Below are 25,142 nucleotides of genomic sequence, written 5' to 3'. Positions count from 1 at the left end.
TGGAGGAGGAGTCTTGCTCTGTTGCCCAGGCTGGCACCATCTCGGCTCACTGGAACCTCCACCTCAAGGGTTCAAGTGATTCTCCTGCCTCAGCCTCCCAAGTAGCTGGGACTTCACCACACTCAGCTATTTTCTGTATTTTTAGTAGAGACAGGGTTTCTGCCATGTTGACCAGGCTGGTCTCAAACTCTTAGCCTCCGGTGATCCTTCTGCCTCCGCCTCCTAAAGTGCTGGGATTACAGGTGTGAGCCACTGTACCTGGCCAATAGTACATTCAACATCCTGTAATAAATGTATCTTCAATAGGAGAGCATTTTTCTTCCCTACCTCCTAACCTAGATTGTAAGAGGCAGTCTTTCTCCAAGAAATCAAGGTGTACGCTATATTATCATAACCGTTGAGTTTTCTCTTTTAAAGAGAGGATACTCATGATGTACAGAAGATATTGTGTGTAACAGAACATGCCCTGGTCACTGGCTGTCCTTCATGACACCCACCAGGGCTCACTCATGTATGCACACATTCTTGTGTATTCTGAATTTGTCAGCCAAGTGGCTTCACTCCCAACACAACCCTTTGCACTCAGCTGGGGTGAACTGTCATTGTCTATTAAGCCAAAGTGCTCTTCATCATCATTAATTAATATTCCCTTCCCAAAGGAGTGAAGGTGTCATGCAAACCTGTCAGGCTCCCTCACATCATCCACACTACACAAATACATCAGGCATTACTCTTCTCAGATACACTCAGCACATTTCTTTTGCTCTGGCCACCATCAGACATGCAGTCTTCTGTTCCCCAACCCACACGATGCCACTGGAACATTCATTCTATTCAGGTGTGATGGAGTTTTAGGACACTTGTTTCCAGGCTTTTCTTACACAAATACATCCACCCGACAAGACTGAGAGCCATGTGTCAATATGGCCTGAACTTAGCTGTAACTCAGCACTTGGTACTAAAGGCGCTGCATAGATTGGTCTCAGGCAATCAAACTTCTGATTCTCTTTACATTGACTTTTATCATTTTCTTCTTCCAGTCTTCTGTTTTCCACTGGTATGCAAAGTCTAACTCTATTTACCCTGCCCTTCTATGTTCTTCAGTCTTAATGCTATCACTCCTTCACAACCAAATACGAGCCCAGATGCGGATCCTTCAGGGAAAACATGACAGTCTATAGTTGAGAGTTTGCATACTCTAGGGTTTAGGTCCTAACTCTGCCACTTACCATCTTTGGGGTCTTGCAAAAGTTGCTGTATTCTCTCTGCCTCCATTTACTTATATTTGAAGTGAAAGTGACAACAGTTCCTACATCATAAAGTGAATGTATGCATTGAATGAGATTGTTATGGAAGGTTCTTTACACCATGCCTGGCACAAAGTGGCCCAAAATATTAGACATTATTAATATCAACAAAATCCATTTCTAGTATTTTTGCTCTGAGGCCAACTTTCTTGTCTCTTATTTCTTGGCTCTCTTGAATGGAGTCCAATTCACACTGATGGAAAATTCTGGTATTTCAATAACTAAACCCTATAAGGCTGTACCCCCAACACTTTGTCTCTAGCATTTCTCTCTCTCATTCCATATACTCATTCCATAGTTCTAGGGTAGCGAACACAGAATCTGTATCCAGGTTCCAACGTGTGTGCAAACAAAATGCTTCATTTTAATGAGCACAGTGCTCCCTTCTGCATTTTTTACAAAGACCCATCGGCAGTGCACATGCGTGACGCACAGACCCATCTACATGTTTATACATTATGCAGTTCACCTCTGCTAAAATAGCCTGAAGAGCTCACAAATGCAGGAACAGCACATAATTGGCATGCAGACGCAAACAAAGAACAAAGGCCATCCTCCTCAGTCACCCCAAATGTGAGCAGACATGCACTTCATGTATGCTATCTCTGTAACCCCCACCTCATGTGTTGCTCATCTTCACTCCTTAGTAATTCATTTATGGATTTTCTTACTTCTCATTTATCTCTAAGCTCTCACCATTCATTACAATTCTACTGGGAAATTCATGCTGGATGGCTTTCAGCTTCCTGCTAGCCAGAACAATCAGATTTAAGGGAACATTTGTGCCAGGCTCCGTGTCAGCCAATATTCTTTCTATCTAGGTAATCAGCAGATACGGCACTGCCATTCTGATCACATCAATTTCAATTCAAGTTTCTGTGAACTGTCAGGCTAATAAAACAAAGACTCCTCTCTCCCAGCCCCAGGATGCAGAGCATCTTTACACAATACAGTCATACCACTGCTCAAAATGATGATAATAAGAGCCCGCAGTTTCCCTACAGATAGTCAACTGCAAGAGAGGCACAAAGGGGAAGCACAAGATTAACAAAGCAATGTTTGGCATGTCCAGAGGTCGCCTTGTTTCCTCTTTTCATTCCATACCTGTTACTGATGTTTGAATTCAGAAAACTAGTCATGAAAAGAGCTGCAAATAACAAGACATTGCAAAGTCATTCCTGTCTAAACTTGTCATTTTTTCGTCATCAAGGGACCAATTAAAATGGTTTTCATTTCTGGCAGGAAACAAAATTTATCCAGAGACTCAATTCCATGTTGACTCAAAAAGAGGGAAGAGGATAATCAGGAAGGGGAAGATGGAACCTGAAAGTCAGAACATGTTTTTGGGAGACCAAGGATAGAATGAGGGCCAGGAAAGAAAACTGGGTGATTAAGCTTGGGCAGTTGCTTTGACTTCATGCCAGTGAATGCTCAGAGCATGCTTAGTGTTGAGTCAAGGCAAGAAAATGCATGACATTTCAACAAAACACACTTCAAGTTAAAATGTTTATAGTCTATTGTTTATAGTCTATTTACCAATGAAAAAGAAATGTGGTAATTTACACTTGTTTATAAGAAGACAACTATTGTAATCTCAGCACTTTGGGAGGCCAAGGCAGGCGGATCACAAGGTCAGGAGTTTGAGACCAGCCTGGCCAATATGGTGAAACCCTGTCTCTACTAAAAATACAAAAATTAGCTGGGCGTGGTGGCGGGAGTCCCAGCTACTCAGGAGGCTGAGGCAGGAGAATAGCTTGAACCCAGGAGGCAGAGGGTGCAGTGAGCCGAGATCGTGTCACTGTACTCCAGCCTGGGTGACAGGGCAAGACTCCATATCAAAAGGAAAAAAAAAAAAATAAAGACAACTACTTGGTATGAAGAATGTCATATGGCTGCACTAATTGCAATAAGGGAAGATGCAGGAATCAGAAATAATAAAAATGTTTTGGGCATTTAAACAATGTGGGTAGATGTTAAAACTATGACAGTAGAACACTGCAGTGGTGCTTGAACACACTGGAACATAATATTAATGATGCTATCTATAATTTGTTGAGCATTATTGTATTTTAAGCACTGTGCTCCGTGCTTTGAAAGGATTAATTCATTTAATCCTCAGAAAAATCACATCTACTAGGTATCATGTTTATCTCCATATTTTAAGCAAGAAAACTGTGGCTCAGAAGTTACCGGATTTGTCTCAAGAATACATACAAGTGGCATTGCTAGGATTTAAGCTTAGGCAACCTAAATCCAAAATCTGTACTCTAAATTAAATTTTATTCAACATGAAGTTGAAACTAAATCATCACAATATGTAAATTTCTTCTAGAATACAGTTTGAGGTTGTCATGCATGATACAGTATTTATCTGAAACACGGGCAGAAGAAGAAGTGGAAAAACTTGTGAAAGTATGAAAAAGTTTGCAGTAGAATTTTCTAAACATATACATATAAACTAGACCGTATGCTAGTCTGCCACAATTTCTATTACAAATACCTGGACTCTAACTTTGGCATACAGTTTACTAATATGCTTTCATACATACACAGAAGTTTAGATACTAGAAAAAAATCACTAAGAACCTCTGAAGGAGGAGGAAGATAGAACACATTGAAAGGGTTTACAATGACAGGTTAAAATTTCTTAAGTGAAGTTAGCTTCTTTCATACTAGATATACGCTTACTTCTTAGACAATCAACCTCTTGTCTCACTGTGCTTATTCTTGACTAAATGATAGTGTCATTATAAGACTGTACATATCTGAATCCATTTTAGATTTTTTTTTCAGATAGAATATAGGTATATTGTTGCACTTCCCAAATTCTGAATGTTTTCAAATGGCTTATTATAACCTATTATAAATCTTTCACAGCGCATGATAAGACTGATGAATGGCTAAAATCCATCCCAAGGCAGCAGTTTTCTTTCTAGCTAACTGTGCCTTCAATGGCAATTAAAGCATTGGTATTTATCATGAAAGCTAACTAATCCAACATACGTGATTTTCTTTTGAATCTTAGCCATCTTGAGAAACAAAGAGTCTGCTAATCTCTGTTTTTGTTGTAGTAGCTGTTTATTTTATTTTTCTGGATTTAGGAGACAAACACCTGTTAATCTTATCTCACTCTCTGGCCCTGTGAGAAAAACGCCATTAGCCAAGGGAGCTTTTTTAACCAGAAAGGTCTTCAAGTCCAAATGAAGCGTCTTCTGACTGGATGCAGGAGACCTGATCCCCTTCATTCTTTCTTCTGAGAGACAAGGGAGTGTCATCCACCATCCCTTTACTCACGGCCCTGTCTGCCTTTCAAAACTATGTCCAAACATCGCATGCAGGCCACTCTCATCAAACCCTGTAATTGGCTGCCTCCCCAGACATTCTGCAAGTCCGCTAAGCCTTCATGTTCTGTGGAGTTTGTCAAAAAAGAATCTCTCCCAGAATCCCTCCCAGAGATGTTCTGTGGATTGTAAATTAACTAATAAAAATGTTCTGCAAATCTCTCCATTTCCCAAGAGAAATGAGGCCACATAAGGAACTGTATTAAAATGACCAGGAAAAGAGTCCATGTGGGGCTTCCATCAGCCAGCTGGGCATTGCTATGACTTAGGACCACGTATGCCTCGTGACATACCTCATAGAGGTCGATCATGACGTTGCCCTCCGGGCCTCTGCTGCTCTGGACATTCTCCAAGGCCAGGGTGAAGTAGACACCACGTGTGTCTGAGATGTAGAGGTTGTACGTGTCATTCTGGTTCCATTCTTGGACGGCTGCGAACACCTGATTCTCATCGGTGCTGATAACATGCATGTCCTGTGAAAAAGACACAAGGTCGTGAAGAGGGAAGAAGAGTTTTATATGTTCACCTGGCAGGCATCCAAAGAGTGTGGCGTCAAATAAGGAATACCAGAATGAGCACTTTAATAGAAGGTAGCTTCGTTTTGCATATATGAGAAATAAGAATTAGTTAAGCATTAATCATATATTTCCTTTGTCACTTGTGGGGTTAGGCAGTAAGGTCATTAAGAAATAGGATGGAGGGATGTTTGATAGATCAGTTTTAAATGCCTCATTACATAATTTGAAAAATACTTTCTTAAATATGTATGATTTGGAGAATCAAGCATCCTGATATTTTTGCCAAGCACAAATACAATACTTGCTCAGAAGGCATATATGCGGCAGATATGAGGAAAAGCTGGAGGGACAGAGAGAAAATAGACAAACGCTGCATCTCTCAGCATGGCTCATGGACCAGCAGCAAGGACATCACCTGTAAGCTTGTTAAACACATAGAACCTTGGGCCTCACCTGGTGAATCAAAATCTGCATTTTAATAAGATTGCTAAATAATTACCATGCATATTAAAGTTTGAAAAGCACTGCCCTAAGGTTCAGCAACCCCCAGCCAGTCTCCTCTACCCTCAGCCCTAAGAAAATATTCACCAGAGAAACCCAAAGTACTAATCCTCATGTTAATGTGTTCAAAGACTTAGCTGCTTATCAAAACCTAAACTGAGAGGTTCTGCAGGAATCCTCCAGTGAAAAAGGGCAAAAGATAGTCTGCATAACTGACGATGTTTTCAGACCCTGGTGGTCCTGGAAGACAGAATTAAAGCAAAGGTAGCATGGAGGCAGTGAGCAAATGCCCCCGGGGTGGGAGTTTCAAATTCTTTTCCCTCCATTCGTAACTCTGGAGAAAAACAATGGAAGCTACCACAGTCCGAAGCTTGCTGACTCAGACCAAAGCCTGCTTTCTTCTTTAGGGGATGTCTGTTAATATGTTCTTGGCTGCATTTTACCCTTTGCCGAAGACAGTAGACATAAAACAACTTCCAAAACCAAAATTAAAGCTAAGTAACCAAAACAAAACAAACAAAAACAAAGATTGCATATAACCACAAAGGTAGAAGAACAACGTAGAACAATTCTTGTTTTTGGCATTGCTTAGTACTCTAATCTTTCAGATGTACCATACTCTGTTTTTGAAAAGCTTTAGGAGATCTGGCAATCTTCCTGTTAACAATTCCAGTGCGGGGAAATTCTACCTAACTACTAACCTAAATTTCTCATTGTCATATATGCCCATGTTCTCAATCAAGCAGCATTTCAGCTCTGACTCTGCTCTAGACCTGTAGGCACAAGATTCCCTCTCCTCTTTACCCTTTATCACAGTAAACTCGATCCCAGAGGGAGAAGTCCATATCCAAAGGGCTTTATATTCCTCACCTCTACTCAGGCTCAATATGACATACTCGAGTTTGATAACACTTTTGTAGAGAGAACCCCAACTGGAGAGGCCAAAAAATGAATCCTGCCCATTAATTTCATGTGTGCTTCTATCCATTGAATGTCTATTTACATTTCTCCTGGTAATTACAGCTCTCTCTAGGTATCTGCAGGGGGATTGGTTCCACGACTGTCCTCAGATACCAAAATCCACAGAAGTTGAAATTCCTTATATAAAGTGGTATAAGATTTACATGTAATGTATGCACATCCTCCTGTACACTTTAAATTATCTCTGGATTACTTACAATACCTAATACGATGTAAAGGCTATGCAAATAGTTGTACCATTTATTTAATTTGTATTACTTTTTATTATATATTTTTTAATATTTTCAATCTGATGCAGAACTTGAGGAGACACAGGTCCAACTGCAAGGATTGATGTGTTTTGAAAAACAGCCGCATTCCTCTCAGATATATTTCTATATTTAATCTAAACTTTTTTCTACTTTCTTCTACCAGCAGCACAACAAATGAGCTTTTAGAACTGACATTCAGAATATTCCATTTCTCTGGCAACAGCAACTGAATAGCAACCGATGGGCAACAGCAACTGATGGGCAGGTGACCCACATAAAGTCAATATGACATGTTTCTAGAATGACTGTGGAGTCATCAGGGAGAGACAAAATTAGTATCTCACTATTGGTTTGTAAGCAGTAAGAATAAAAGAGAAAATTCCACATCTGCTGGAGATATATCTTGGAGGTAAAGGATGAAACCAATCCTTATGAAAACAGGGTCAGAGGATGGAGAGAGATGGCCCAATCCTGTGACATTTTTTGGTCCCTAAATGTGGACATTTAAGCAGCTGATCCCACTGCCAGACTTTTCAGTGAAAGAAGACAGTCTAGCAAAGTGACTGAAGAATGGACTTTCGAGTAAAACTGCTTGAGTTCAGATCTTGGCTGTATAACTTAGCCACGTGAACTTGGACACTCTGTGTCTCATAATTTCAACCTGCAAAATAGAGACAAGGATAGGAGGTTCCCCATGGAGTGGTGAGGATGAAATCCATGAATAAGTGTTAAGCACTTCTAATAGTGTCTGGCACTTAACAGATGCTCTAGGTATGTTAGCTACTCTCAGTTAAGTGAGCCCTTACATCCCTTTTGTTGATTAATCCAGGTTCATTTGGCCTTTCTGTTCACTGCAAATACTCAAGTCCTAACTACATACATGAGAAGAAGTGGTTCACCCAAGTGTCTTTGTTGTTGTTTAAAATAAAATGTAAAATTCTTTGAACCGGGAGAAGCTACACCCAAGTGTTTGGTTTCTTTCTAACAGAGAGACTTGTCTGTGGAAATTAGCTCCAGAACTGTTCCTGCATTGACGACCAAACCTTCCATGGCTCTCCATCCTATAGGGCAAAGACCTAAATCCTTACCTTGACATTGAGAAGCATCAAGCAACTGTTCCCAATTCATCTTCCCTTCCTTGTCCGTAAGACGCAGCAGAATCCCTGAAGCCAACTTAAAATATTTCAACAGTCACCTGACCTCATAGCTAATCCCCACTTCTGTGATTTACAGTGAATTTCTGCACTGGTGAACCTCTGAGTTTCTCACACTAGATATTTGATTAAATAATCCTACGCTAGAAGAGTAAAGTGCATCACCTGTACCGGTCACCTCTCCCAAGCCTTTATTTTGTAGATGTGGAAAGGAAAACACAGATGCATCAAATATTGTGCTCTAGGTCACTTAGAGAACTAATCACACAATGATAACAGATTAAAATGGCCATCTCTAGATATGGGCTGAGTTTCAATCCTTCGTTTGTTTCATATAATTATGTTTTCAAATGATATTGGTCTTAAACATTTTAATTGAAAAGTTTAAAATATTTATATACCTTCTTTTTTCTCCTTCCCTAAACCCTGTTTCTATTGGGAAAATGTGCTTTTCTCCCAACGTGGCACTTTATGTTGAATGCTTTAACCAAATCACAGAATTTGAGAGCAACTGTGATCTTACAGATTTTGTATTGAAGCATTTCTAAAGTCTGTTCCGTAGAACAACAATGTTGTTAGGATTTTAGTAGACTTGAAAACTTTCAAGTTTCAAGTTTAGAAAACTTGAAAAATGTTTTACTATTTTAAAATGGTAAAACATTTTAATTAATGGTGAATTAAAGAGCTTTCTTGCTCATTGGACATTCTAAACCTTCAATATACCAGCGAGCTACTGTTACTCTCTAGGCAAGAAACACAGAATGGAGTTTATTTCTTTTTTTAGACATATTTGACCACACCGCCAAATTCTCAGGAAGGATTACTAAGGACATTTTATTTTAAGTAACACACATGAGAAAATATTGTTGTGAATCTAAGCTCCTTATTTAAAAAAAATAAATAAAGAAAACAGGCATTGACAAACCAGCCCAAGGTTTCAAAGCAAGTTAGTGACAGATCTGGGTCCCTAATCCAGGTCTCCTGCTGCAAATCAAGCAGCCTTCATATCACCTGCATCCTGGTCCGCATCGATCTTCCACCATGGAGACAACTAGATCCATACTAATAATAATATTACCTTGCTTTTATAGAGTATCTGTCCTCCAAAATGCTCAAAGCACTTTCGTATGTATTGCCTCATTTATCTCACTTGAGTAGCTCAGAATGGGTTCCGAGCAAGTTAAGGAAGACTGCCACTACGTTTGCCTATCTGGAGGGCCACGTGCTCTTAATGCCAGCAGCAATATTAAAATCTCCCTACCCCCATCTTTCTTTACTATTATATTATTAAACTTTTTTTTGAGCACAGCTCAGGGTGACTATCATCTTTCAGGAGCTGATACAATGGTAGTGGGTGATTAAAGAAAATTGAGCATAAAATTGCTGGTTTGTCTCGATTCCTTTGGTCGGCATGAAGCTCTGTTCATTTCCAGTTGCACCAGCCCTGACTCTGACAGAAGGCCATAAAATACATGCACCTTTGTCGCAGACCACTCCACCCAAGCTGGGGTTTCTTTTTGAAGGTATAATGGGATTATAATAAAGAATCTCATTGCCTTAAATAATTAATACCCATCTGGATCAAATAATACATTCGTTTGCTGTACTAGCCCCTATTTTTTCTGGTAACAAGCTAAATTACTCACTGAATTCTACCCTCAGAACCCAGATGAGACTGAGTAATGGAACATGATCTTCTGGGAGAACAGGAGGAAGAAGACAGATGTAAATTCGGGTTCAAAGTAAAACGTTTTCCTTCCATATTGGCTAGATGCCACTGGGGGCAACTGTCAGCAATGATCTGTGAGATGGCTATGAACAAGCAATGCAAAGTATCTGTTTCCCCAACCTCCAGCAATGACTCTACAAACGTTTCTTTGATTTTAAAGTATGATTTCTAGGGCTCCTTAAGTCAATGGGATTTTCTTCTTAATGCCCCTGACAGTATATGGAATTTTGAGGACGTGATGATGCTATGTTTTAATAACAGAAGCTATTAATTTACCTTCAAGGTAAGAAAGTATAATATAAAAAATATACTACCGGCCGGGCGCAGTGGCTCACGCCTGTAATCCCAGCACTTTGGGAGGCCGAGACGGGTGGATCACGAGGTCAGGAGATCGAGACCATCCTGGCTAACACGGTGAAACCCCGTCTCTACCAAAAAAAAAAAAAAAAAAAATAGAAAAAAAAATTAGCCGGGCGAGGTGGCGGGCGCCTGTAGTCCCAGCTCCTCGGGAGGCTGAGGCAGGAGAATGGCGTGAACCCGGGAGGCGGAGCTTGCAGTGAGCCGAGATCCGGCCACTGCACTCCAGCCTGGGCAACAGAGCGAGACTCCGTCTCAAAATATATATATATATATACACACTACCTTGAGAGTCAGGAGACTTGAGTTCTAGCCTCAGTTATGCTACAAATAGCATTTGATTTCGACCGAAACTTATGTCACTTAAAGAGTTTATACCCGGCTGGGCGCGGTGGCTCACACCTGTAATCCCAGCACTTTGGTAGGCTGAGGCAGGTGGATCACAAGGTCAGGAGTTCAAGACCAGCCTGATCAATATGGCGAAACCCTTTCTCTACTAAAAATACAAAAATTAGCCAGGCTTGGTGGCACGCGCCTGTAGTTCCAGTTACTTGGGAGGCTGAGGCAGGAGAATCGCTTGAAGCCAGGAGGCAGAGGTTGCAGTGAGCCAAGATTATGCCACTGCACTCCAGCCTGGGTGACACTGCGAGATTCCGTCTCAAAACAAACAAACAAACAAACAAAAAACAGTTTATTCCCAAGAGTGCACATAAGATGAGGATATGGTCTCCATTTCCACATCCCTCTTGAACAACAGCAGCATGTCATTGCATTGAGGATAATTCTTTTTTTTAAGGTGCAAATCCTGCAAGTCAACTACTTCATTTATTAGTCAATCAAAGAAACAACAATTTATCTCAATGAGGAAAAGATGCTCAAGAGGAAAAGAAAAAAGAAAACCCGGCTCTGTTGTATTTATTGAGTTAACATGTTCATTTCTCTGACAAACCTTCCTAAGAGATTATCAGGGGTAATTTGAACAACACTCAGTTTTCCTTTTACATAGTGATGTTATCCAATTCTTATCAAAGGCACAACTTCAATGTTGTAAATTCGTGTTTTATTGGGAAAAAAAAAAACCACTTAAGCCAAATCAAGAACAAGAACTTAAATGTATCCAGACACAGACATACATACAGTTCCGGATAATTACCACAGTCATTAATCTCTCAGCAGCTGAAAATAACAACTACAAGCATAGCTATAGTTCTTTGGAGTTAATAGTGCAACTCAATGTGTGTTATTACCTCTAATGGACTGAGGCTTACAGCCCACCTTTCACTATGTTAGGGTTAGGGAAGAGTCATAGCCAAGAGAGAGAATTCAGCCTGGAGAAGCCAGAACAATCTGTTACTACTGGCTCTCCTGGGAGAGGAAGTCTGCTGTGCCCTTGTGTTATGTCTATTATATGACTTCCTGGGCAGCTATCTGGTGTTGGTTCAAGTCAACATACTACAAAGTCACGGATGAAAATATAAGAGAAAGAGGCATGGAAACTCAATTAAAAAAAAAAAAAAGTTATATATGTTCTTTGGGCAACCCAAAGTCTTCCAAGTTGAGCTATAACTCTATTTAAACCTGCAGAATACCTTTCTTATAGCCACATACATCTCCCTTGCTCTAAGATTAAGGCACAATACATTTACAGTTCCTAGTCACTTCAAATACATCACAATGGCAGCAAGATCGCGAACACACAGCTCTGAGCGCCCAAGTCAGTTTGACCTCCACTAGGTGGCGCTCCATATTAACGCAGTTCTTCAGCACTTCTGGAAAGACAGCCTGGGGATGTCAACAGTTGAGGGTCTTTAACTTTTGCTTGTCTCTGTTTTCCAAAGGGTATGCCTTTGGGGAAGTCTAAAAAATTAGCTGCGCCTCAGAACTCTAAAGACAACCAGTCTCATAAGTTTACAGAGAGTTGATTGGCTGAGAGAGAAAGCAAAGGCTGGTGCCACGTCACAGCATCGCCGCTCAGTAAACAAGTGATAATCAAACCAGATAGAAATGGATCGCAGCTGTTGCACTGATACATAACACATCCAAAAAATATTTTCTGTCTTGGTAGAAAACCAATACATATGGCTTGAAAATCTTTACTACTGAAAATCAAATCAATTATTAAAATTCATATGAATGCTCCTATAGCAACAATCCCAGAGAGACAGAGAGAGAAGAGAAAAAGAGAAAGTAAGATGAAAGAAAGAGAGAAAAAGAAAGAGAAAAGGAGAAAGATGAAAGAAAAGAAAGAACGAGAAAGGAAACAAGGAAAGAAAGAAAAAGAGAAGAGAAGAGAAAAGAAAAAAGAAAAAAGAGAGAAAGGAAGGGAGGGAGGAAACAAGAGAAGGTAATAAGAATGATCGAAAAGACAGTAAGGCAGAGCAAACTTGGGAAACAGAGATGAGAGACGTAAATAAAACATGACTATGAGAGGTTGAAAGAGTCCTTGGGAAAGGGATGGAGGCTGGCTTCTGTGAATGAGGGTCAAGAGTGAAATGAAGAAAGTGATCTAGGCCATACCTTGGGCAAAGCATATTTCGGAAGCTTCATTTGGGCAAATGCATTCCTTCGGTAAGACACGTAGTAATGTGGCCGCCCTCCTGATGTCAGCTGGATCATAAAAACAAGATTGTAAGAAGCTCAAGCTACGATGACAGACACAGGTCACAGAACAGCGACCTGAATGGAAGGAGGTAGCTTCCAATACAACAAATGGCATTAATGTCTATTGCAGACACGTGTAAAGAATTGGCATTCAGTTCAAACACAACTTACAAAGAGTATGTGAGCTGGTCAGAGGCCCAAACTGAACCTACTGGACAAAAATGCAATTCTTAAATTTGCACTGTGGCTCAGATGCCAGAAAACATTTTAAGTTATTTTTTTCAAATGATAGTAACCTTGGGGTACACTGGCTGATTGCCATCACCAGCCCAGGTCTCTAGACCCAAGTCTATGACCCTACAAGTAGGTAGGTCCCTGTGCCATATCAGAATGAAATGGCCCAAGTCAAACAGTGGCAGAGCTGGAGGCTCACATTTCTGGGCACTGAATTCCAGTTTGATGGTGTTACACTGATGATTATGGGCACGTGGCACAGACAGGAGTGCTGGCATATCAGACAGAAAACCAGGCTAGGATTGTTGTCCAAATTCAACGTAGGATTCTTCATTTAATTTATTTTATTTTATTTTATTTTTTGAGATGAAGTTTCACTGCTGTTACCCAGGCTGGAGTGCAATGGCACCATCTCAGTTCACTGCAACCTTCACCTCCCAGGTTCAAGTGATTCTCCTGCCTCAGCCTCCTGAGTATCTGGGATTGATTACAAGCCCTTGCCACCACACCCGGCTATGTTTGTATTCTTTTAGTAGAGATGGAGGGTTTCACCATGTTGCCCAAGCTGGTCTCGAACTCCTGACCTCAGGTGATCAACCCACCTTGGCCTCCCAAAGTGCTGGGATTACAGGCATGAGCCACTGCACCCAGCCTTTTTAAAATTTTTTTAAAGCTAAATCTCACTGAATTGCCCAGGGCTAGAATGCAGTGGCACAATCATAGCTCACTGCACCCTTCAACTCCTGGGCTCAAGCAGTCCTCCCCAGGAACTGAGACTAAAAGCAAGGGCCACCAGAGCTAGCTTCCCTCCAATTTTGTCCAAAGCATGTAGCTCAATGAATCCTGGTGGGTGTGAGAGAGGGCAGGAAGGGGTGTGGTCTCCAGCCCAGCATATGAGCAACCTGCAGGGCACAGTGTCAAGGGCACCACCACCAGTCTCTCTCGCTCCTTCGCAGCCACCCTCAAACTCTTTAAATGCCTGGAGTTTCAATGACAGCTGGAGTTTGCATACCCTGAAGGTCGACAAATGTGCATGTTCATCACATTAGGAATCTGACTTGGAAAGTTATCATCTTCACTGTCATGTGGCCAGATCACCTCTTAGGTCTAGTGAGGGGCTACAGGATGTTCATGGTGGCATAGGTAAAGACTGTATGAAATTCCAAATGCAGAATTGATTCTCATTTGTAAGTCATAGATGTGGACCACAAACTGTTATTAGAAACCAGAAAAGGTTCCTGGGAGCGGCACTGATACGGAAATGAATTATTATAGACAGAACCAATACGTGTAACTATTCGAATGTCCCTTGACAACTTGATGCTGAAATTGTCTGAGTATTAATTACTAATTTTCCTGAAGAATAAAGAAATGGGGTGTGTGTGTGTGTGTGTCTGTGTGAGATCACATGTGAAACATTTTAAAAGTACACAGGCCAATGGGCACTTAAACAAATGGCTTCCTCGAAGCATGTAATCAAATATTCTAAATTCCAATTTCTTGTCGAAATAAATGTAATACTGTCTAGAATGGGTCTTTATGTATAATTTTATATATACATATAAGCTATTTTGTAATTGTACCTTTGTCATTTTTAACATGGAAGGCGGTAACTAAGTTTTTAAATGCATTGTCCAAACAAGCTTAAATTTCTCCTTGAATGCTGAAAAGCAGTGCAGCATATTTGCTTCTTGTCTCTACTAACAACTCAGGAAACTTCAGCTTCTTAAACTGTTCTCCACTCTCTTGGGGGTGAAAAACCTGGCTGAATACATCTGCTCTGAAGTGTCTTTATTCTAATCACAGTTGGTGCATGACAATAAAAGCTGATTACTCTCCCCCTGGCCTCTGCCTCCCACTATTTCCAGCCACCCCACAGCTTCCCTTCCCATTCCTGCTTCTCCACTTTTAAAGTGGGTATTGGGGAGGGGGCTGATTGGCTGACCCTTCCCCAGATAGAAAGAGACTGACATATTTGTTCAGTCCCTTCGATAACTGGAAGTTTCTTTGGAATGCACGTGTGGGGGACAGATCATACTGTGCATCATCCTAGAGACAATCTCACTCCTCTCTGTGATGCCTTCATGACCCCATAAGGATAAGATCCTTCGGACATAGCCCAAAGAAACTCATTACTATTCTGTTAGTATAGAAGATTCCACACTCAGTAATTATCCTTTTGTTGAAAAGATAGTGATTTTCCCCTCTCTCCCTACCTCCTTCCCTCCCTCCCTTCCTCTCTTTTTGACTCTTAATGGAGTGTAAAGCAGGCAAAAGGGACTGCAATAGGGACAGAAACAAGGAAAATAAAGGTTTCTGAGACAATCAACAGAAGTGGATTTTTCATACCTGAACAAACACGTAATGATCCTGAACAATCAAAGAGTCTGGGTCAATGTAGCCTGGAAAAGGTTGATTCCTGTTGGCCTCTGTACAGTTCTGCATTCGGCAAGTTAGATAATGTGAATCTGAAAATAAATAAATAAATAAAAAATATGGGGTTAAAGGGGATATACAGATAGAGCTTTAGAGTCAGGGTGGACGTTTGCTATTTCCCTTACCATTTCCAATTCTTTTTTTTTTTTTTTTCTTTTGAGACGGAGTCTCGCTCTGTCGCCCAGGCTGGAGTGCAGTGGCACCATCTCGGCTCACTGCAAGCTCTGCCTCCCGGATTCACACCATTCTCCTGCCTCAGCCTCCCGAGTAGCTGGGATTACAGGCTACCACCACCATGCCTGGCGAATTTTTTGTATTTTTAGTAGAGACGGGGTTTCACTGTGTTAGCCAGGATGGTCTTGATCTCCTGACCTCGAATCCACCTGCCTTGGCCTCCCAAAGTGCTGGAATTACAGGCGTGAGCCACCGCGCCCTGCCACCATTTCCAATTCTCTAAACAAGTCTCACAATCTTTGTTAAATACGTTGTCATTGCTATTACTATTTAAATTATTATCATTATTATTTTACTCACTTGTTCTCAATACTACCTACAACATCTCCTGGTGCTTCCATCAAGTCTTGATATCCTAGAATACTAAATTCTTGCTAATTGTTTTTTTCCCTCCCAAACCCAAATGAAAATATTTTCAAAAAACTGGCAATAATACTTGCGATTTCATGGTCAATTTTTTCTCATTAGTAGGTTTCACCTTCACACTTTGATCTTTGACAAACAGGAAAACACACATACATCTAATCATTCATCATCTAATGATAAAAATGATGTTGTTATAAGATTCTAGGTTAAGATAAGGGTTTTTCTTTCATAATTCATTCGAAGTAAAACAGAGCTGGGCACTGTGGCTCATGCCTATAATCCCAGCACTTTGGGAGGCCAAAGCAGGCGGATCATGAGATCTGAAGCTCACAATGCCTGGTCAAGACGGTGAAACCCCGTTTCTACTAAAAATACAAAAATCAGCTGGGCGCGGTGACAGGCGCCTGTAATCCCAGCTACTTGGGAAGCTGAGGCAAAAGAATCACTTTAACCCAGGGGGCGGAGGTTGCAGTGGGCCAAGATCACGCCACTGCACTCCAGCCTGGATGACAGAGTAAGAGTCCGTCTCAAAAAAAGAAAAAAAAAAGCAAAACTGAATTGGGAGGAGTTCCTTGAGTCAAGACTTTGTTTTTACAATTGGATCGATTGAGACCCTGGATCTCACCTGATCGTCTGATGATAAATACAATATCAGTAATGAGAACTCTTACATCAGTTTGATATCCATTGCTGGAAATATATTTTATGAGGGAGGCTATTCCTGTTTTTTGAGCACACTATCCTGGTCTCTATCTAATCAGATTATGTTACTCCCTTACGTAAAACGCCTTTTGCCTCATTGCATTGAGAATAAATTCAAACTCTCCATTACCCACCACGCCAACCCTCCAACCTCCCCTACTTCTCACCATGCTAATCTCTTCTTCTCTCTCTGTAATTCTTCTAATCCACCCTACTTTATGTTCAGGAAGTTGGCCAAACCTTCTACCACTTTAAAGACTCTTTATTTGTATTCCCTCTGCCTAAAATGCTTCTCCCCAGGCTGTTCTCAAAGCAGGTTCTAGATTTCAGCTAGCTCACTGCTACATCTGAGGATCTTCCATGATTATTCTTTATCACGCACCATCCCATTAATTCTCTCTATGGAATTTATCACAATATAAAATCACCTTGCTATTTCTTTCTTACTGAGCCCTGCTCCCATTAGAATGTCATCTCCATAAAGACAAATGCCTTTTGTGTTTTGGTTGTTGCTGTTATTCACTGTTGTGCCCACCAGCTCCTAATACTGTTGCCGGCACACAGTAGCCAATAAATGAATATTTGTTGGAACATGCCGCTTGTTGAAATATATCCTTTTGATTGTAAAAAAGAAGTTATTTTACTTGTTTTTGATGCTTAATGAGTAGGTGGGTTTGATTTTAAGATATCAGAGACTTATGCAGAAATCCACTTTTCTAAATGAAAATATAAGAAGATGATTATTTACAGGAAATTGAGGTGCGGAATAGTATGTCAAGACAGATAAGCTAGATACAAGGATTCAGTAAAGATTTCTCTTAAGAAAACTAGGAAGGCGAAGTTGTCCAGGACCACCTTTACTTAAGGAACTTGTGTGTACCTGTATTCTGCAAAGAGTGCCACTAGGGGGCGGCATGCACTCTTGCTCCCTCTGACCAATGACTGATGGGATTTCTGATAAACTCTCAGGAGACAATGGAGAGCCTTACACACCATCTTCCTTCACCCCGCTGCCATTTCCCAAGATGGGGATAGCTTTCAAGCGCTTTAACCTGTCTAGTCTTGGTGTGAAGCCACCTCCAAAATTAAAATAGAGTCCTCTATCCTTCCTTCCTCATCTCCTTTTTCAGGCATTCCTGTAATTTCACATTAGAGCAGAACACAGGATCTTTTTAAAGACAGTTTCTGGGACTCACCCCTTCCCAGAACGATCCTCCCTCTAGCACACAAAATCTTTACCTCATAATTTTATACTCTGCCAGACCATTTTACAGCTTTTAAGTGACTTCTGTTTTCCACAATGTAGCTTGGGGGTCATAGACACAATGGAGATTTATGAAAATAAGAACTGGGCTTGAATTCTGGTGTGGTTTATTTATTAGCTGTGTAGTTCATAGGCAATCCTTTCATCTTCCTGAGCCTTGCTGTTACTGCAATGCTAACCAATGTTCCGTCTTGGTTTTTCTGTTCATGGTACAGAAAGCTAATCATTGAGACAATGAGTATTGCCAAGGAAGAAGACTTGAATTAGGTGCCACAGCTGAGGAAATGGAAGATCAGTCTCAAATCTATCTCCCTGACAAACTAAAATTAGGAGTTTATATAGCAGAGAAGAAATGTAACCATGTGTGGGAAAATAGGAATTAGGGGGTGTAAGGAAGAAGAGCTGGTCAACAGGAAGCAAGTTGTCAGTTAGGCAGTCAGGATGGGTGAGGGGTCTGGTGTCTTATTGTCCAGATGCAGTGATCTGGTAAGCTTAAGTTCCTTGATGACATCTGGGAGGCCTGATGGTTGGTTTCCTGATAAAGCAACTCAGATGAGAACTTGGATAAAACAAATGTAACTTTCTCAAGTTTGAAGACTGGTAGGATCAATTTCTGTGTTTATTCAAAAGAAAGCATAAACATCATGTTCTATGGGACAACTGGGCCAGTTTCACTGCTTCCTTCATCTATTAAAGGAGGATGCCAATATCAATTATCTTGTACTTTAGCTGTAAGAATTAAAATGACATGGCCAGGCGTGGTGGCTCAAGCCTGTAATCCCAGCACTTTGGGAGGCCGAGACGGGCAGATCACGAGGTCAGGAGATCGAAACCATCCTGGCTAATGCGGTGAAACCCCGTCTCTACTAAAAAATACAAAAAAAAAACTAGCTGGGCGAGGTGGCGGGCGCCTGTAGTCCCAGCTACTCAGGAGGCTGAGGCAGGAGAATGGCGTAGACCCGGGAGGCGGAGCTTGTAGTGAGCTGAGATCCGGCCACTGCACTCCAACCTGGGTGACAGAGCGAGACTCCGTCTCAAAAAAAAAAAAAAAAAAGAATTAAAATAACATATATGCTCAATGTTTTGAAACTCAAACTCATACAGATGTTAGTTGTTATGATTAAGAATGATAATACTTCTGTTTTCTGTTTTGCTACCTTTCATAATGATGAGAGCTTTGGGAACACACTTAAAAAGACTAGTTAAGCCAAATTTAAATATTCTAGTTATATTTCTGAATCAGATACTTTGGTGAGTTGCTGAACACCCATTTTTCTCTGCCTTTTGCTAAAATATCGAATATTGGATCTGTCAGCTCATCTTTTCTCCATGTGACTCAGAAGTTCCCATATGCAAGAATGAATGTTGTCACTCTAAACCCACTCAAGCCTTCCTTCTCCACTTGCCATTGGTTGTTTTAGAAGAGGGCATTTAAACCTAGTATTGGTACATGAGAAGTGAGGAGAGAGCTTTTAAGGGGAATCTGAGAGATATCAGGAGATACAGCAGAAGATCTTCTGCCTCTGTAAACACTGTGTCTCAATGTGAATGGCTCTAGGCTTCTGGTTGCCCAAAGGAGCCAGTCTTACAGTCAAGCTTATACAATGAGTATGACAACTAGATGGAAAGTACCCATTCCCTAATGACATCATTGAGCTGTTGATGGTACTGAGCCTCAAGCTGCCCAACCTCTGTGCCTCTTGTTATGTGAGATAATGAACAAAAAACAATGGCTAAACACAATAAGAATTTGATTAGGAGGTCTTGAGCTTCTAATTATAAATACAATTTCCAACTAGAACTTCTAAGACTGACACCTAATGAGGACTTGATGCATACACAATTCTTGTTTTATTTGTATTAATGTCTGATGGGTCTTTTCCTTAAAACCTAAATCTCCTCTTCAGAGGTCCCTGTACAAACATAAGATGGAAAATAATAACACACTCCTTTCATGTTTCTAACTCACCTATATAGAAATTATTATCTAAGGGATTTTAGGGAGAAAACAAAGATGGAATCTAACATTTGTTAATCATCTATGAGCCAGGCAGTCTGAAACATGTTCACAGAGCTATAGTACATTTAATATTCACAACACTACAGAGTATATCAACTGATTTTGCAGATAAAGAGAATGAAGCTAAAAATTAGTGATTTGTAGAAATGGCAGTATGTGGTTGCAACGTGGTTAGACTGACTCCAACTCTGGTTTATTTCTACTATACTATGTTACATGAAAAATTCCAGTGAGTTTGGGGCCAATCTTTGTTAAGTATATTCTTGCTTCTATCTAAGGTTCAAACGGATACCCTTAGATACAAAACAAGAACACCCGAATATTTTTGAGTGGTAATTTGGCAATATGAATCAAGATACTTACAAATGTGGGACCAGCCTGACCAACATAGTGAAACCCCATCTCCACTAAAAAACCCCATAATAATTAGCCAGGCATGGTGGCACGTGCCTGTAATCCCAGCTACTTGGCTGGGAGTCTGAGGCAGCAGAATCACTTGAACTCAGGAGGTAGAGGTTGCAGTAAGCTGGGATCACGGCACTGCACTCCAGCCAGGCAACAAGAGTGAAACTCTGTCTCCAAAAAAAAAAAAAAAAAAAAAAGAGATACCTTTGATCTAGAGTTTATTTCTGAGAATTCTATGTAAGGAAAAAGTCAAAGATCAATGTAAAGATTTAACAACTAAGATATTTATTAGTGTTATTTATAATAAAAAATTTTGGAGAAAACATAATGGTCAACAATAGAAAAAGAACTTAATAAACTATGGAACATTTAGAGTTTGCTATTAAAATATTGCTTTTATGAGGAAATGCTTAATATCTTTTATATTATAGAAGTAGGTTACTAATTAGTAATATTATTCCAATGTTAATTTCCTAGCTTTGAAAAATATACCATGGTTACATAAAATGTTAACATTAGAGGAAGCTGGGTATAAAGTACATGTATTCTGTGTATCTAAAATTATTCCAAAATAAAAGTTTTTAAAAAGTAGGTTACCAAAATATGTGCATTATGGACCTGAGGTTTTTTTGCAGGTTGTATATATAGATATCTATAAATGTATGTCTGCACAGGAAAAATGAATGAAAGATATATATGTGATGTCAACAACAGTGGAGAGGCACTAATGTGAAAGAGTTGGCAATCTGTACAACAAATCCTTAGTCCAGCCCCTCTATAGCCGTGCAAGTAGGGGAGAGGGGAGTCAAGATGGGCTTGTGAGATCAGCTGTCTCTCTCTGCTTGTTCTTCCTCTACTTCCCCTGCCACATACTGCTGTTGAGCTGTGCAATAAGCCTACCTTTGGTCTGAGAATTACCAAGTGTAAAAGTAGGGACACAAGAAAAGCCCCGGAAGAGGTCTTCAAGCCACTTCTTGCTCTGAGTGGCTCAAAGTGAAATTTGCAAGCTGAAGGGGAAATGATCCATTTTGAACAGTCTGCCCGTGGTAAAGTGTTCCTGGTTTGTTCCCTTTCTCCTCCTAATGGAAACAGAAAGAAATTGGCTGCACTTCATAATGAGGGACCAATCACTCTTATTCCCCTTGGGGCTTGCTGTAATAGCATTAAGTATGATGAACTCTTTCCATATTCAATTCTGGTGAGTGTATGATGTGATTCCATAGGAAGTATCTTGTAATTTGGCATTAATTAATGTCAATTAATGCATGCAACTGCTAGACATTAGAATTAATTTCATTACTTTTCCTACACAGATGTTTTCCTCGCCATAGGTAATTAGGACACTGTGCTGTTCTTTTCAAGCATCTTCACTCTCCGCAACAGCTGCTGCTTAGAATAATGCAATCCCCATCCACCCAAAACCTGTGCTGTTCTAGAAAAGGGATGCTGCTTTTTAAAAGGTAGGCTTTGAACAGAGGATCAGAGGTTTAAATGCAGGCTCAAGGCCTGCTAGCTTAGTAAATCACTCCACGTCTCCAAACTCTGATCTACAAAATGGGAATAAACAATATCCATCTTGCCAGAAGTTATGACATTTGATTACCTTAGTCCTGAAATGTGTTGAGTCTAGTGCCAGGTTAGACTGAACTCACATAATAGTAGCTGTAGTTGGTATTTAAGTCCTCTCTCTTCAATCACCAATACTGCTCACTGTGTCTCAAGCTAACCACCTGTAAAGTACTAAGGATATTTCTACCTGAGGCAGCTCCTCTCCTCTCATCTCCCCTCCCCTACCCTCCCCTGCCTTCCCCTCCTTTCCTTTCCTTTCTTGACAGAGTCTCACTCTGTCACCCAGGCTGGAATACAGTGGCAGCGACCTCGGGTCACTGCAACCCCCTGAGTTCAAGCGATTCTCCTGCCCCAGCCTCCCAAGTAGCTGGGACTACAGGTGCATGCCACCATGGCCAGCTAATTTTTGTATTTCTAGTAGAGATGGGGTTTCACCACGTTGGTCAGGCTGGTCTCGAACTCCTGACCTCGTGATTCATCTGCCTTGGCCTCCTGGGATTACAGGAGTGAGCCACCACACCCGGCCACTTCTTTCTTTTTATATTCAATTTTTGTTTGGGTTAAAGATTTTTTTCTTTTAAGTATGTTTTTAAAAACACCATGAAAAAATATTCTCCTTGTATAATAATTAATCCAAACACAAATCTTCTGCATAGGGAGTACAGTGTGTGGTAGCAGTTAGCAGACAGCACTGCAAAATAAGTAGGGTTACAAGGAGAATGTGGCAGTCACCTCTGCACCCAATACACAGGGCCAATCAGTGGGTATGGCAGGTGTTCCGTCTTCCTGTTGGAGGGATCTTCTGGGTCCTAGTTCCATCTCCAGCATGGCATGTGACTCTGAGAAGGTCATTGACCAAGCTAGGTTTTAGACTATTTCTTTCCACAATGAGAGTTATTAGAAGCTTAGAAACAAAAAGGATGCTAAAAATCAGACTATGACTTTAAGATCCAACAAATCTTTACCATAAATTATCCACTGAAACCTGTTTCCTTCCCACTGCTGCCAAAACAAAACAAAGCTCTGAGATGTTGCTGGCAAGTCTGTGTCTTGCGGGCTTCTGCTATTTCTAAACGGCACGCTTATTCCTGGCTGACTCCCTATGTTCATTCAGAGAGTTCTGCTGGTTTCAACTCTTTTCCTTTCCTGTTACTCAGTCCAAATACTTCCTGGACCTTCTTCTGTGAAGTTTTTCCTGAGGCTTAGACAAACCTTTCCATCCCCGGAATGTCATTGATAACAGCAGCGGCAGCATTAACCTCCAAAATAACCAGAGCAACCTTTCCTCAGGGTCAGGAACTGTGCTAAGTGGATCACATGACTTTTTCTCTCTTAAACTTTGTTTAAAATCCACGCTGGGCTCAGTGGTTCACACTTGTAATCCCCAAACTTTGGGAGGCCGAGGCAGGTGCTCGAGACCAGGAGTTCGAGACCAGCCTGACCAACAGAGCAAAAAAATATATTACAGATCTCTGGGACTCTATCCATCCATTCTATCATTCAACACATATTTATTTAGCACCAAATACTTTAATTTTCCCTAATATTGCAGAAGTTTAATTATAAACAAAGCTAGAAACGATGTAGGCAAGCATAAGCACTTTAAAACTCACCTATTCCTCATTGTTTCCACTTGGAAACAATTTAAATCAGTAATTTAAGCAATCTGTTTCAAAGCAGAACAGATTTTAAAGCCCATACAAGGGCATATAACTTTTCCTTTTGTTCTACGGCTCTATTACTTGTTTTGAAACTTTTGTATTAAATGTACTCACTCATCTCACACACACACACAAGTCAGCACACTGCTGTTCATATACATTTAATTCCTATCATTATTCTAGTGCCCTCTGTCACATGTACCAGGTAGAAATTGAGAATGTCAAAAGTGAGATTCTAGTCTTGGCTCCAGAAAGTCTACACAGAGGACAAGATACTTCTGTAAAAATTATAAACTGACATCAGATGTTCTAGATTGGCATGATGAGTTTGTGATTTAGCATTGCTTTCTTCTATGAAATTTCTTGATTTGGGACCAGTGTAATTGACTAAATATTGTATTTTATTGTTGGCCTTTAGGCATTCAGGAGGCCATGACTACTACAGGGAAAATTCTGGGATCATAAAATTTAGCCAAGCGTGAAACTAAAAACTGGGAACATGAGAGAGAAAACGAAAAGCATACTATTAGGTTGGTGCAAAGAGTAACTGTGGTAATTGCCAAAAACCTCAATTACCTTTGCACCAATCTGATAATATAAATACAGAAAGTTCACTGTCCAATTACAGTGTAGCATGGTGAGTGCATCCTAGGAGGAATGGAAGTGCTATGGGCTTGCTGGTGAGACATTCAGTCCTCCTACCTCTGCACAGATGTTTTGCTCTGTGCTAGAAACTCTTCCTGTGACTCTGAATTTATTTCACTTTGTATCACACAGAGCTGTGGACTTGTTATTCCTCCATGGCCTATTTAGTCCTCGTTAGGCTAGAGACTATTTTACTATTCAGTCTATGTTATAGAGGGAATTACTTTTGTCAGGGATGGTGACATTATGGAAGAGCTGAGGGAAAGCCTAGAAGGCTGCCTGGAATGATGACAAGGATAACTCATCATTCAAGAAAGAAGGAGCACTGAGCAGGAGCACAGAGGCATGAGAGAATGAGAGATGTGTTTGGGGAACACTGGCTGTGTGTTTTGCAAGGAAGTCCTACTGGAAACCCACACTAGAACCTAGTTTAGTTGGATAAAGACAGAAAATTATACACAAGGTCACACTCAATCATGGAGAACTGAGAAGCATATCACATAACTTTCCAAATTAAGTTTACAAAGATAGTAGGGGCCAAGGGAAGGAGTTAAAGAGAGACAGAGAGAAAAGGATAAAAAGTAGGAAAAAAAGAAGCAAGCAAGCAGGAATGAAAGTGGAAAGCGGGCAGGAAGAAATGAAACTGTATAGGTTCCATGGAGAAGAGAAAGCATAGTTTCCAGTTTCTTCTCCAGGTGTTTTATTTTTATTTTTGGAAGGGCGAGAGAGGGGAGAGGGTATGCACATTTATTTAGATGTGTCTACATGCTATAAGATTAATTTCAGAACAGAGAGACACTGCCTCTAAGACACGTGGACACATTCAATCAACAATTTCTATTTCTTTTTTTCTCTTCTTTCTCTTT

The 25,142-nt window shown here is 40.5% G+C and overlaps 1 protein-coding gene across 3 annotated transcripts in view; it reads right to left on the bottom strand.

Moving 5' to 3' along the window:
- The window catches only part of SORCS1 (sortilin related VPS10 domain containing receptor 1), a 608,036-nt gene that overhangs the window by 125,344 nt on the left and 457,550 nt on the right, over positions 1-25,142 (bottom strand). For all 3 annotated transcript variants that reach the window (XM_017851824.1, XM_017851825.1, XM_017851826.1), the window contains exons 7-9: positions 15,324-15,442; positions 12,657-12,746; positions 4,942-5,121 (exon numbers count right to left, since the gene is read on the bottom strand). In XM_017851824.1, the coding sequence (XP_017707313.1) occupies positions 4,942-5,121; positions 12,657-12,746; positions 15,324-15,442 (389 nt within the window). The remainder of the gene's footprint in view (positions 1-4,941; positions 5,122-12,656; positions 12,747-15,323; positions 15,443-25,142) is intronic.

Source organism: Rhinopithecus bieti, unplaced genomic scaffold (genome assembly GCF_001698545.2).
Source record: "Rhinopithecus bieti isolate Rb0 unplaced genomic scaffold, ASM169854v2 scaffold_31787, whole genome shotgun sequence".
NCBI lineage: Eukaryota > Metazoa > Chordata > Mammalia > Primates > Cercopithecidae > Rhinopithecus > Rhinopithecus bieti.
The sequence above is the reverse complement of the archived record's forward strand: the minus strand, read 5'-3'. Positions and strand labels throughout refer to the sequence as shown.